Here is a 14,369-nt window from a genome sequence, read left to right on the forward strand (position 1 = left end):
ACAAACCACAAGCAAGTAGCTTGTTTAGCGAAGGAAAAACCTCATAACCATTCACAATACAACCTTCTGTACACAGACCTTGCTAATGCTTAAACACTTATTTCCAGATCTTCACAACAGCTCTTGAAAACCACAGCTTATTCAAAATTAGGATTTCAAGCACCAGAAATCATCCTGGCACCTCAACTATGACACTGACGTAGGCCAATTCAGAGTAGAAGCAAGTTCTGTCTTCCTATCTGAGGCAATTTGCGTATAAGGCTAACAAGTGAAGAGGAAGGTGTAGACTGAACGTGAAACACCTAAAAGCTCATTTGTTAAAAGTTGCAGCTCCCATAAGGAAGAAACCAATTAAAAAAATACCATGGAAGCAGAATTTCTGGATTACATTATTAATAGAATAACAGACACATCTTAGATTAATTTAGATAACACTGCCAGTATGCCATGTACCTCAAACCTGTTTAGTACCTGGTCACAGAATCATACTGGTATTGAAATGGCTCCAAAATCAAATTTAAAAAAGAAAATCTACAAAATGAGGCTGATTTTATGCTCAAAGTATTAATATGAACATAGGTAATTCTCCAGCTAAGTGTGTATTACTTAAATGCGAAAAACACCACTTAGGTAAACATCGCACAAGGTAATACCAGGATCTGTACTGCCTGCTTCCAAATCCAAACCCCAGATAATATTCTGATTGAATGAGGGCATTTCCAACATAAACCGAGGATGAAAACACTCGAACTTCATAAAGGGCCCAAGACTTGTTTTCAACCATAAGAATCCCACGCTCCAACAGCAGTTGGGTTGGGTCCTCCATTGGCTTATAAGAAAAAGTTACGCTGTCCCCCTTTATCAGGTTGATGGCTAACCTACGGTTAAAAGAACAAACCGAAAACATTTCTCACTTATTCCCCATCCCCTAACTCAGCCAAAATTACTTGCTTATTCACCACACTGAGAAGTGGGACAGAGATAAATTAATGCCCAAGATGGAATTTCTTGCCATTTTATAATAAAATAGCTGCACAACCTAAGAACAGCAGAACCCCTACTGATATCAGGGGTAAGCAGAATTTGTGCGGGTCTAAGAAAAGACTGACGTTTTAACTTATTTACAATGCAGCCACAGCAGACAACAGCACAATGCCAAAAGTGAGGGGGTGGATTCAAACAACCAATTTCCCACCCATTTAGCTAGAATCAAGTTTACACTAAAGTGCAGTTTTAATTAAATGGTTCACCTTATCAAACAACTTTTTCCATTTAGATTTTGCTCATCTGAAGTCCATTAGCCAAATTATTTGTATCATTATTCTTTACAACAATTAATTTTAACAAAAAATGTACAGTTACCTGGAAGTTTAGGTGTCCCTATAACCAATCCAGAGGGGCTGACCAATCCTGTGAAGAAATAACTCACCATTACAGAGCAGCCATAGGAGAATTACCCTGAGCCACATACCAAAAATTAAAATCACATTTAAACAGAGTGGAACAATCCCCTAGCAAGATTTACACTTAATGGGACCTCTTATGGACTAGCCCCCAAAAGGTACTATCCTGCATTTGCAAGGAAGTTCCAACTTCTTATGGCCAAAGGGCATGAATAAACCCAATCGTCCAGACCTACCCATCCAGACTTCCTGCCCAACCATACAACCATTTTTCTTGTTGATCCCCAGTTGTTTGGGTCACAACAGCACACCCTCATCGCTCTTGCTGGGATTGGAAACCCAGCCAGGTGAACTTAGTGCCAAGGAGGCTTCAAGCATACCTCCCATTTATTGCACTACTGCAATCCCAAAGTCTATGTACATTCAATACAATACAATTGAACTTAAATACCAGACTTAAGATTGGCAAGGTTGAAGATGAAAGAGTAAAAATAGCTCAGACCATAATAAATACAAACTTCTCGTAAGAAAACTCAAGCCCCAGTCTGAGTGCATCTGCTCTAGACGACTTGCTTATCAGATTAACACCATGTTTATTATACCATTATCCCATGAACAGAATAGACAAATTTGCTGGTCTAATTGTCTTGTTCTCACTATGCGCATGTACATTCAAAGTTTAGGCAGTGTTCAGCGTTGTTAGTATTAACTCAAGCCTTATGTGCAAGCTAAGTGACAGCTCTCCAGTTCGCCAAGAAAACCTGCCGTTTTACTCATGGGACCAGCATCTGGCATTCCCAATTGCTAGAGGGACCCTGCATCCTCTTAACAGGAACCTGTAGGACCAAACTAAAAAAGGAACATTAAGTGGCACTGAGGAGTTCAGTCCAGCCCTCAGATTGGTGGTCCCGATACTCTGCTTGGGGTGAATGCATTAGTAAGAGGTTAGTATTCATTTGCAGGGCAGCGGGAATCAAAGAACAAGGTTAAAACAAAACCATTTTCCTATACATCATGATTTAGTTTGCCCTCTTAAAACCCCCTTACCTGTTTATAAGATTTATACAGCTGTTTGCCACGGGAACAGACACCTTGCAGAACACAATCGTGGCTTCCTTGGTTGAGAAGCACCTGTTGCCTAGCAATCATCCTGCACGGATACAGGACAGCACTAGGGTTCTTTATCCACAGTAGCTTAAGTATTTCAAGGCAACCAGGGCAAGCTTGCATTTCAAGGTGTCTTCATCTGCATGTCAGACAGCGACTAGTTAATTCTAACAAAGACTGGCAAACATAATGCGAGAGGTTTCTGAAGCCAACGATGCAGCTGTGTTAGCTTCCTCTTGAGCTCTGGTGTTGTCAAATATGCCCCGAAGTCTCCTGCAGCAGACATGGAGTTGTACTCCTGTACTGGCACAGCCTTCCACAGCTCAGGAGCCCCCATACAGGATAATGCAGGAACTACAGCACACAATTTTTCAAGGATGCCTCCATCATTTTTTCCTCTCACAATCTGTACTATAAATGAGGCAACTGCAAGCAAACATGCAGTCGTACCTACGAAACGGTCAGGGTGCATGCACATCCGAGGCGTGTGGAACATTGCTTCAAAACCGGTCAAAATAAGGCACTGATACCAACGCGAGCGTTTTAAATTACAAACTATAGCTCTCAGGAACTCTTCATCCATTCAGAACTAAACCCATCACTGCATAACTCTGGTGAAAAGCCCCTGGAGACGGAGGAGCTCCTCAAGCATGTCAGGAAAGGTTTTATTAACAGCATTTAACACTTTAAAGGACTCATTTCTGTTTTCTTTTGGCAATTTGGTGCAAAGGTTTACGTGCAAGATTCAAAGCAATTTCAAACTTTCTTCAAATTAAAAAAATCAAAACTAAAGCCAAACAAGTTGGGTGAACAAAATAAATCAGAAACTTAAAATTCAGGAACTCCAGCTCTTCAAACCAGCGAAGCCCCAGACTTGTACACGGTTCTGAGACTTAAGATGCTTTCCCTGCTTCTTGCATGCCAGCATCAGCACCGTTTCCTCGTAAGGATGAGGAGTTAAGCAGCAAGTGACCCCCTTCACTGCAACCAAGGGGGGGCCACAGCAACACCATGAACTAGATCCTTCAGATTTGATACAACAGGCTGGTCGGCATGAAAGTGATGGTCTCCCTGCTTCTTGCTCAAGACCCACAACTATCAGATCAAACATTGAGCAGCAGCAGCAAGTACCCCTCCGCTGCAAACAAAGGGGTCAACGGTTTGTCGTCAATTCACTTCCAGGCAGAAAAACCATTTTCCTCAAAAGAAACAATTTATTTAGAATGAAACAAAATCAGCTCAACTGTGAGTGCATGTTTGAGTGACAGCTACTTTTAAGCTGTGTGAGCCATAAAAACGGTATTCCTTTAACTTTTCCAGAAATCTTGTGTACACAGCACAAAGCAAAGAGGTCATTTTTTTTTCCACTTAAAACACGGGCATTGGCATCACAATAGCAGATACACAACTTTTTTTTAAAGCTGCCATTTTAGTAAAATGCACAAATACTAAACAGATAAGCTTTCTTCCATCACGAGGCCCATGTAAATTCCACACAAGCCACAGCTTCTCTTCGCAAAGGTCCATTAGAACTTGGAATCCCATGTTGCCTTCCGCAGTCCACCAGCTTTGCTTGCAGGAGGAAAGAAAATGTTATTCAGTACAAATGTTTACAACTGATTTTCCCCTCCCTACATCATACAGATGAACATGAAGAACTACAAGGCCTTTCTGAATATTCTACTTGGACTTCAAAAAGCACCAATATCACCCACGGGCACAAAACCTTGAAATGAAGTCACCTTCTATGTATAAATGCATAACAAGTAGTGCAGGGGTTTTTTTTTTTTGGACTGATGTTAAACTAGGCTTACAGGATTAAAGATATTCCATTTTTATGACGGTTAGTAGAGCAGGGCAAAACAAAAACAAAAAAAAACCAACGAGAAAAATCAACTGAATGAGTTACAATTCACTTGACTTTCCTCAGAAGATATTTCCTGAAGGCATTTTTTCAATAAAAAACATGAAATGTAGTGTTACATGTTTCTCTCTTTTGTTCTCATTTTGCTATTTAAATTTCAACAGGAAGATACAACGCTAATATTTTAGTGGCCAAATCAAGGGTGCACCTATTCAAACTTCACTGTTACTATTCAAGCTGTATTTCCAGGCAGTATCCAACATTTTTATAAAGCCAGAACTGCATGAATCTGAACATCCAATATGGTCTGTTTTGCTTATGCCTTATACAAAGATTATTTCTCCATCAAGTTTATCATTCATCGGAATATATGTCCTTAGTTTTCATTTGTAGAAAGTCATTAAAAATGGGAGGCAAGAGGAAAGAATCCCAAATCCTCAGGAAACACAGCAATGATTTGTTTGATTTTTCTTCATTAGAATTAGCAGGCTTCCTACAAGCACTGCACAACACTGTTTATTTTAGTAGATATGGGAAAGGATAATCCCCAGAAGATTTCCCCAGTCCTCAGAGGCCTTCAGAACCGTTTTGTTCTCCACCTTACTAATACGCAAAGCTCCTCAACTCAGCGACCACAAGCCAGATTGTGCTCTAACAACCCAAGGAATTTGTGTCCTCTCTTCCCTGCCCCCTACAGGAGACTGAATAGGCTGTCTCTATTGGCAAGAAGAGACAGCACACTTATAATTCTTTTTTTAAAAAGAAAAAAAATAATTTAAGACGTATTGCATTTGTCCACGTTGCCCAAATTTCCAACTGCTTCTCTCTGATCCTTGCAAGGATGACATTTGCTGTCTAGACCACAAGTACCAATAACTTACAGTTGTTTGAGGTAACCTTGAAATTCATGCTGCAGTGCCAGTGAACAGGAGACCGTACACTAGAGACCCAAGCAAACAATGCTGCTGGCTAGCAGCCAAGTAATTTGTATAGTTTCCAATTTGTAAAAATCTAAAACTTTAACAAAAGTATGAGTCACTTGAGGTTCTTTCCCCAAAGCACAACTATGAAACAATTCAAGAAAAGGAGAGCCCTTTTCCACATTCAGTTCAGTCAAGAAATAAGAACATCTGCTACAGACAGCATTAGAAAAGATGCAGAGGTCTCATTAGAGCCACATAATGCCAAATAGGCATCTGAAGTTTCCTAGATCTGTTTTGTTTTATGCAAAAGTGGCATTAAATATGGACTTCTGCTAGTATTCAGCCCTGGCCTAGGAGGTTTAAATGGACAGTTACTCCAATGCTGTGCATTTCCATAGCATAAGACAAAGTGCAGCCAAAAAGAGCTGTATTAGACCTGAGGGCAGCTTGTGGCTAAGTGCTGTGTCAAAAAATGGCACCAGTCAGCTGTTTCACTGTTAAATACCCTTAAAGGGTGTTAAAAATCCTTGCTTAGAGTAGCAACCACAAATAAACCAGATTTAAAGAAGCAGATAACCCATAAGGAACCAGAAAACCTGGAGTAAGAAATACAGTCTAGCACGTTCCATATTAGCCTTCAGTACACATACAACTTGGGCTCAAAAGCAGAGCCAAAGAACAAGACTGCTTTTGTTTCATAGGCAAAACTGAAAGTGCGCACATGCTGCTTTTTCCAAATGGGATTTTCTCAGTTAGTTGTCAATGAGATTTGCTGATAGACAAACTGTACTTTGACCCCAAGTTTTGTGGGTTTGAAAAAACAGGTGTCTACTGCATATTAGAGTAACAAACACTGTTCCTGGCAAATTTTAAGTGTTGAACACAACAAACCTAGTGTTCACAAAACCTAGCTACAGTGCTAGTATCTCTCTTGTGAATCCCCAATGACACAAGTAATGGAAGCTGGGTTCTTTGTTTGCTTTTTTAAATACACACACACATACACATACACCCCTTAGGGCGATTGGCTCGTTTAAAAAAAAAGATTCTAACTTCTTCTGGCACCAAATACAATGAGGAAACTCATTGTAAATGCAACAAACGTTTAACCTAATACAATGCAATCAGTTACACAGCATCAGTGATTTTACATGCTAACATGCAACATAGACACCTGCTAGAAGAAAACATTCTTTGCAAGAAGGGTGAATATGCTGTATTTCCTACAATATACGAAACATCCCTTATATTACTGGTGCCATTTCCAAAATCCTCATTGTTAATAGTAAGACAAACAGCTGAATTCTGCCATCTATAAGCCTATTAATGTTCATGGTGAAAGACAATCAAGAAGTTCTGCATTTTACCCTCAATAAATATTAGGAGCATTAAATGAGGTTTTCATGTGTTCATTTAACCAAAGAAAAGAAAAACCCCTAAAATATTAAAGTACATATTAAGAGAAAGTACCCCTTTATATATAATAAAGGTGGCATTTGGGATACAAGCTATTCACTTTCATTAGAAAAACACTGCCCTTTCAAATCCAGTTCTCTGAAAACAGCATTTTAGAACCGTGTGAATTGTGCCTTACAGGCACAACAGCAAGTCTTCTCAGACAGAGGACATTCTTCTCTAATTGCCAGCCCTGTAGACTGCAATTCGAATCATTCGCTCCCGCCTCACAAATTACTAATGCTACAGATCCCTTAACTGGAAACTAGATCTGGAAAAGAATCCAATTCATCTTCCTGGCCTGTGTCATCTAACCAAGACTAGTTAGTTATCACAGGAATATGGTCCAGGTTCCACAGAGTAAAGTGGTACCCACTGTACATACCCATACTCCTCGATCCTGGCCAATAAATACTTCAGTGGATTTTTTTCTACAATGAGATCTATAGATCTCTGTAGAGATATTAAGAATTTTATCACCAGAACCTATATTCTCAAGGATTTATCAAGATAAGTGGAAAAAAACATGGAGTTAAACTTTTTGCTGAATTGAAAATGAACTATATTATTTGAACAAGGTGAACTGCTTTGTTAACATTTTGGAATTCTTTTAATGCTCTATGAAGATGTGTAAAAAGACAAGGCAGTCCAGGCAACTGGAAAAACCTCACATAATGCCCACAGTATTGTACCTGAAAAGTCTTCAGACAGACAGCACTGTCTTTCTATTAACAAAGAGATAAAAGAATGATGAGAACTTTCATTTTTCACAGAATTAAAAGCCATCTCTGAAGAGAAGCACGCTTATTCAGAGTTTGCATTCTGGAACTCGCTGTACCTGCAACTCTTTGAAAAAGGCAGTAAAAACAAAAACACCATATGACTCAAGTTGTTTTTGAAGCACCTACTTGTTTCTTGCATACTAGAGTAAGCACAAGACATTCACGGTTTGTAACAAAGTCCTGGCCTATTTACCAAACATTGTTACTGCTACAAACCCAAAGTGCATATATGGGATACAACAGAACTCCAAAGAATAGGAGAAATACACCTGTTAAAAGCATACTTTCCTGGCATGCACTTCTGTGGACTCGCTGCAATTCTCAAACTAACACCCAATAAAGAAATTCAAATGTTTTACAGTGTACCACAAGACCTGAAAGACTTCAGCCTTGAGTCACTGGACCCAAAGTGAAACCATTCAGGCTCCTGACAAAAGGGGTTATTTATCTGAGAGCTGAGGGTCTGAGGCCTTCATAGAATTTCAGACTCAGAACAAGTTGACACTAGTCCACTATCGGGTACGTGGTTCTCTGTTCTAACTACTGAACACTTTAAATCTGGTCTTTTAGCTTTGTAACTCTAGAGCATGTGTTTTTAAAAGTTATGAAATGAAAAAAAAGATAAGAGTTAAAATTAAAAAAAAAAAAAAAAGACAAATTTTTTTTTGTTCTATTTTTCATTTTTTTCCTGTTGGGCAGGCTTAACTTCCCTGCTACTCTCACTGATAAGGGATCCTCAAAAATATTCTATTCATGCTAATGGCTAAACCCTCCTGGCTTCTAACTTCAGTTTATAGAAAAATGTAAGTACAGAAAAAATGGGCAAGGGGTATTAGCTACAAATAAAGATCTAATTAAAAATAATTGTGAGGCTGGCTAAGGCTGTATCCCATAGCACCTGGCACACGCTGGAAGGGCTGCGTGGAAGAGTAGGCAGGGTTGGGTACAGAGAACGAGGGCTTTACGATGCACCACGAACAATGATCATGACCAGATAGTCGTCCTGCGATTTGGCCAGAGCTTTGGCCGTGGAGTCCAGGAACTGTTGGGAGAAATCGCAGGGTGGGAAGGCGTGCAGAACCCCGCTGTTCTCCTTGTCTTTGTTGCCTCCTACAGGGAGGCTGATGACCCCAGCAGCCTGCTTTTGCTTTAAATAGGACACCAGATTCCTAAGTGGCCTCTGGGTAGAGGTGGTGGCAGCCTCACTGCCCCCAGATGAGGAGCGGTTGTCTGATGTGCCAGGTACTGCCAGGAGAATGGCATATCCATTGGGACCTGCCACCTTGATGCGGCGAGTGACCTCATCCAGCTTGGGCTGGTCCAAGCGAAGACGCTGAGTGATCTTGAGCTGGGCCACTTTGCCGCCAGTTGCTCCCTCCACCAGAAGACTGCTGGCTACACCGAGGTCCCCCTGAAGCAAGTGCATGTTGGACGGGAAATTGCTATTCTTCAACAAAAGCATCCCCTGCCAAGCCAGGCACAGTTTGGGGGCTGCAGCAGACTGAGACGTTCCATCCTGCTGCTGCTGCTGCTTTTGGGGCGGGGGTTTGAGCCGGGACCCACCACCACTGCCCCCTTCTGTCGTGCGCTCATCTTTTTTGGCTGGACTCTTGCACTCCTGGGCAACAGCTACCGCTGAGACACGGTGCTTCCTCTCTCTTTCAGCAGAGTTCTTGCGGTCACGCTTCTCACTCTGGCCACGCTCCAGGCTGCCCCTGCGCGATTCCCGAATTGGTGATGGCCGCTCCAGCAGGAGCAAACGGGATGAGCGCTCTGCATCACTAAGGTAGCGCTCCCGGGCCACACCAGGATCGGGGCTGCGGTCTGGGGGAGAGGCTGCAGCCAGGCAATGTCGCTTACGGGACGAAGATGAGCGCTCGCTGTCTGGAGAGCGGTCCAAATGCCGGCCTCCATCCTCGGCCAGTCTCCGCTTCCTGGGTTGGTCCCTACTACTGCTACCCAACTCCCTCTCCCCTCGGTCTCTCTCCAGGGACCAACCATCCCGCCGACGCTCCAGACTTTCCAGAGGGTCATAGGCAGCTGCACGATTACTCCTGTCCCGTACAGGGGGTGGCGGAGGCACCCACTCCGCCTCAGGATAAAGGTCTCTGTCCCGGTCTCTGTACAGCAACGGTGGTGTCCTATCCCGGGCCCCCCGAAGTGGGTCAGGTGGGGCTCCCCGATGAGCCCCAAACGCAGCTGCCTCTGCCACTAGCTCATAGTGGGCAGGTGGGGGCAAGGGCAGCGGCTGCAGGTATGGCTGCTGGTAGCGATGCTCTGTGTCCGCAAAGTCCACTCGGAGGCGACGGTCAGGCCCACCCAAAGGGAAACCACGCATGTGGGTGCAGGCAGCCTGGGCCGCATCCAGGCTCTCATACTGGATGTAGGCCCATGAATCACCTTTCCGATAATCAATAGTGCGGATGGTGCCAAAACGGTCAAATTCCCTGGCCAGAGCAGCCAGCGGCACCCAGGGCCCCAGGCCCCCCACCCAGAGCCGGGTGGTGGGGGTGGCTTTGCCATACCCGATTTTGATGGGGTTGCGCAGAAGAACTTTCCCTGACATGGCGAGCTTGGCCCTGTGCGCCATGTCCAGGTTCTCAAACTTAAGGAAGCCGTAGGTGCTGGTCTGGCCGCGGCCCGGCCTCTTGATGTCCACCTCCGTGATGACCCCGAACCGGTCAAAGGCGCGCCGCAGGTCCGACTCGCTCACCGTGATGTCCAGGTTGCCCAGGAACAGCGTGCGGTTGGCTCGCTGGTCGTCCTCAGGGCTGATCTCCTCCTCGCCAGCCGCTCCAGCACCCCCTCCTCCTCCCCGGAAGCCACCGGCGGCCGCCACGCCAGCCACCCGCTCCAGCCCGTACGCCGGTCGCACGCGGGTGTCGTAGAAAGCCCCGTAATCCCGCTCCCGCTCCAGCTCGCGGGGCAGCGGGGGTGGCGGCGGCAGGCGGCCCAGGGCAAGCTGCTGCAGACGGTAGTCTCTGTAGCCCAAACCACCCCCCCCTCCAGCGGGCGACAGGGCCCTCTGCGTGGCGCCGGCCGCAGGGTGCCGGACAGCGGCGGCCGCGGCCGTCACACCAGCCACCGCAGCTGCGTAGGGGGACTCCTTATCCAGCAGCGCAGGCGAGCGGCTGCCGCGGCGCCGGCTGCTCCCACCGCCGACGTACACAGCCTCGATCTTGAGCGGGCGGTTGTAGAGCACAAGGCGGCCGCGGGCGTGCTTGGCGGCACGGGCATCCTCCGGCCGGCGGAAGTTGACGAAGGCCACGCGCTCGTCTGCAGCACCCGTGCCAGGCGGGAGGCGGCTGATCTTGACGCTCACATCGCCAAAGCGCTTGAACTCGTGGAAGAGCCCGTCCTCCACCGCCTCGTCGCTCAGCGCCGAGCCCAGCTCGCTGATCTTCAGCGTCTTGTACTCGCCCCCGCCACCGCCGCCCGACTCGGACGACGAGGACGAGGGAGGCGGCGGCGCCCGGGACTCCCCCGCGCCGCCGCCACCCCGGCTCCCTCCGCCGCCGCTGCCCCGCGACGACTCGGCGTTCTTGCCGCTGTAGCCGTGGCGGCTGCTGCCAGGCGCCGCCCCACCCTCGTACTCGCGGCTGCCGGCGCGGCCCGCCTTGTCTGGGTGCAGGCCCCGCCGGCCGCTCTCGCCCGAGCCGCCCGCCGCCTTGCCGCCGCCGTTGCTGCCGGCCGCGCCGGAGCCGCTTGGTTTCTTGGTGCTGCGCTCGGCCCGCGCTGACGAGGAGGAGGGCGCCGAGTCCTCACCGCCACCGCCCCGGGACCGCTTGGCCTTGGCCGGGGAGCGCTCCTTGCCCTTCATGGCGCCCAGCACCTCCGGGACGGCTTCCCTGACGGACGGACCCGCGCTCACGCACGCGCCGCCATCTTGGAACCCGCCGCGGAAATGGGCCCCGCCCCCCTGGCCGCCATTGGGCCACTCAATCCTCCCCCACTGCTGCCGTTGGGCGCTCGGCTTGTCAGTCCGGGAGGCCCCACCCCAACCGCTCGGTGATTGGGTAGCTGCACTGCCTCTCTTCGCTGTCTCGTGCTCGGGTGGCTCGTGAGGGAAGACCCCCCCCTTTGGAGGCTCTGATTGGCTACTGTGGGGTTCTGATTGGGCGAGCCGCCTGTCAATCGTAACGGTTCTCGGGGTGAGACCGTCCTACCCCGCTCCTCTGGCTCTCATTGAGTGGAGAGCGACCGGGCCTCGCGTCTCTGATTGGTGAAGATCCGCGTCATTTCGAACCGGCCTGCTCTGGTGGCCGGGAGTCCTCCCCCACTTTTCATTGGTCGAAAGTCGCTTTGCCCCTTCTCTGTGACTGGATGGGGCTTGTGTCCGTCGGAGTAGTTCAGCGGGACGGGCCGTGACCCTGCCTCTCGTTGTGATTGGCCCGCGGCTCTCCCGTCCCGCCCTACCAATGTAATAGGCTGAGCCGCACGTCCCTCCGGAATAAGCGCGGGATGCCGCCGGACCCCGCCTCTTCGCCCTCATTGGTTGATGGAAATCTTCTTATCGCTCTGATTGGATAGAGGTGAGAAGCCTTTTGATGGGCGGGGAGAGTGTCAGTCACGCCGAGGGTTTCTCTGATTGGCTTAGGGAGGATGCGGGGCGGTGCCTATTGGCCGCCAGATCCAAAGCAGTGAGGTCTTCTCCGCTGCTCCGCTTTCTGCTCTCATCACGGTATCTTGCCTCTGGTCTTCCGCTCTGCTTTCCTCTGAACCTCTTCCAGCCCAACGGTTCTGTATTCAGCCTGACGTTTTATAAACCAATGAACAAAACCTGCCGCACCAAGGGATGGGAACCCTCTCTTGCCAGGATCCCCGGGAGGAAGGAACAGTCCATTTTTCTGGGCAGGAATTCTATCCAGTTGCTTGGAGAAGGCCTGAAACACCCGTCTCTGCCCTGAAGAGTGGAAGAGGTGGAGCTGGCTTATTGCAGTGATTGTCCGCGAGGGTCTCGCGGCGCCCTGCAGTACCTTGAGATCCTTTCAGAGAGTGCAGCAGGGTGCCACGCGTGGTAGTGCTGTTAGGTTTGCAACTGTGAGTCGCAAGATAAGCACAGAGATTTCAAACAGAGATCCATGGTTGGGGTCTTTCGGCGTTCTTTGCAGCAGAAGAAAACTCCTCATTATTTTTCTGTAGTCAAAAAAAAAGGAGGAAAACTAAACTGGCAATTTGTGACGGGTGCCTCAGCTCCATCCCGGGGTGAAAAAAAAAAGTGTCCCAGCAGCATCTTACGTCAAATCAGAGGTGAAACCAATGAGATTTCTTTTAAAGGCATTCTACTGGCGTTCAGGCAAGGTGGCACTCTACCCTGCCTTCACCTTCTCTTTCCAAGAAGCTTAAGACTGGAATTCTTGTATGTTCAAGACAAAGATTCCTGAAAAGGGGGGATTCAAATGTGGAGCTAAATACTTCACTGAATTATGGTAGTTTGGAGACAGGGGGCATGTCTTCATGTCCACATTTAATGAACAGTAGCCCAATTTAAGGCACATTAAGGGTGTGCATCTACATGTGCGCACCCTTAATGCATCTTAAAAATGGCGATTTTAGGCTATTTAGGCATAAAGCTGTTTTTAGGCTATTCCAGCGTAAATCTGACACGTGCATAAAGCAGGTAACAAATTTAGGTGTGAATGGCTGTCACATTTGCGCACGTGTACACATACTAATGCACATTCATGCATCTATCTGCACATGTGCTAATGCAATTTAGCTGTTCACACCTAAATTTAATGAGACTTAATGTGTATTAGCATGTCCATGTGTAGACATGCACCTAAGTCATCTTAATGCACCTTAAGCAAAGATGCATTAAGTTTAGGCAGTGTAGACACACCCAGGATCAATCAGAGACATACATTGGGAATGTATGCTGTGTTGGCGTGCATGGACATTGATGTCTTTTACTTAGTTATACCATGTTATCCTAAGATACATCAAAGATGGCCACATATACTTAGGTGCACATAATCATGTGGAAGACAGGCTGATAAAGATTAATTATGCAGGGGTATATGAAAGACAAAGAGAAATATATATAAAGGGCCATACTGGGAGTCATAGAAACAAGACATAATATCCAGGGCTTCATGGATTTTCAGATCACATTGGGACAGTCACCTGGCTGCTTTACCGCAGTAAAAATGGCCAAAAACTTTTGACAAACTTTTTTCCATCAAAATTGCCATTTCAGCAAAACTGAAAGGCTTGGTTTGGAAACATAGGTTCCTAAGAAAGTAGAGCTGGAAAGGACCTCACAAGGTTATTTAGCCCAGCTCCCTGCTCAAAGGCAGGACTAAACCATCTAGCCAAGTGTGGGTCCAACCTGATATTGGAAATTTCTGAGAAACATTTCACAAGTTCTCTCAGGATCCTGCTCCAATGCTTGAACACCCTCATGGTCAGAAAGTTCTTTGGATTCTCCAGCCTTAATTCCCTCTGCTGCAGCTTGAGGCCACTGCTCCTAGTCCTGTCTCCTAAAGCCTCAGACTAGGCGTGGGCCTTCAGTTGCTGACTACTGGACTAAGGTGTTTAATCAAGAGGGTTAATTAAGAGGGTTCCCCTTTAAACCAGTGGTTTTCCACCTGTGGTCCGCAGACCTCTGGGGATCCTCAGGCTATGTCTAAGGGGTCCATGAAAAGGGGATCAATACCCCCCACAGTGAATACCCCCCACTTATAATTCAAAGGGGTCCACACCTCCAGGAGAAATTTTTTAGGGGTCCACAAATGAAAAAAAGGTTGAAAACCACCGTCTTAGACTGCTCTGGGTTTATGGTTGAGCATATGCTGTTTTAAACTAGCTTAGCTAAAAGTTGGCAAACTATTGC

At 46.9% G+C, this 14,369-nt stretch overlaps 1 protein-coding gene across 5 annotated transcripts in view; it reads right to left on the reverse strand.

Annotated features, from left to right (window-relative positions):
- RBM15 (RNA binding motif protein 15) overlaps window positions 1-13,029 on the reverse strand; it is a 21,437-nt gene extending 8,408 nt beyond the window's left edge. For 4 of the 5 annotated variants that reach the window (XM_090025036.1, XM_090025038.1, XM_090025037.1 and 1 more), the window contains exons 1-2: window positions 2,451-13,029; window positions 1,363-1,410 (exon numbers count right to left, since the gene is read on the reverse strand). In XM_090025036.1, coding sequence (XP_089881162.1) covers window positions 8,496-11,354 — 2,859 coding nt within the window. In that variant the 5' untranslated portion in view covers window positions 11,355-13,029 and the 3' untranslated portion in view covers window positions 1,363-1,410; window positions 2,451-8,495. The remainder of the gene's footprint in view (window positions 1-1,362; window positions 1,411-2,450) is intronic. The other variant, XM_090025039.1, reaches the window with a different exon arrangement.
- Between the last annotated feature and the right edge of the window lie 1,340 nt (window positions 13,030-14,369).

Source organism: Crocodylus siamensis, chromosome 13 (assembly GCF_052110815.1).
Source record: "Crocodylus siamensis isolate JL-2025a chromosome 13, ASM5211081v1, whole genome shotgun sequence".
In the NCBI taxonomy this organism is placed as follows: domain Eukaryota; kingdom Metazoa; phylum Chordata; order Crocodylia; family Crocodylidae; genus Crocodylus; species Crocodylus siamensis.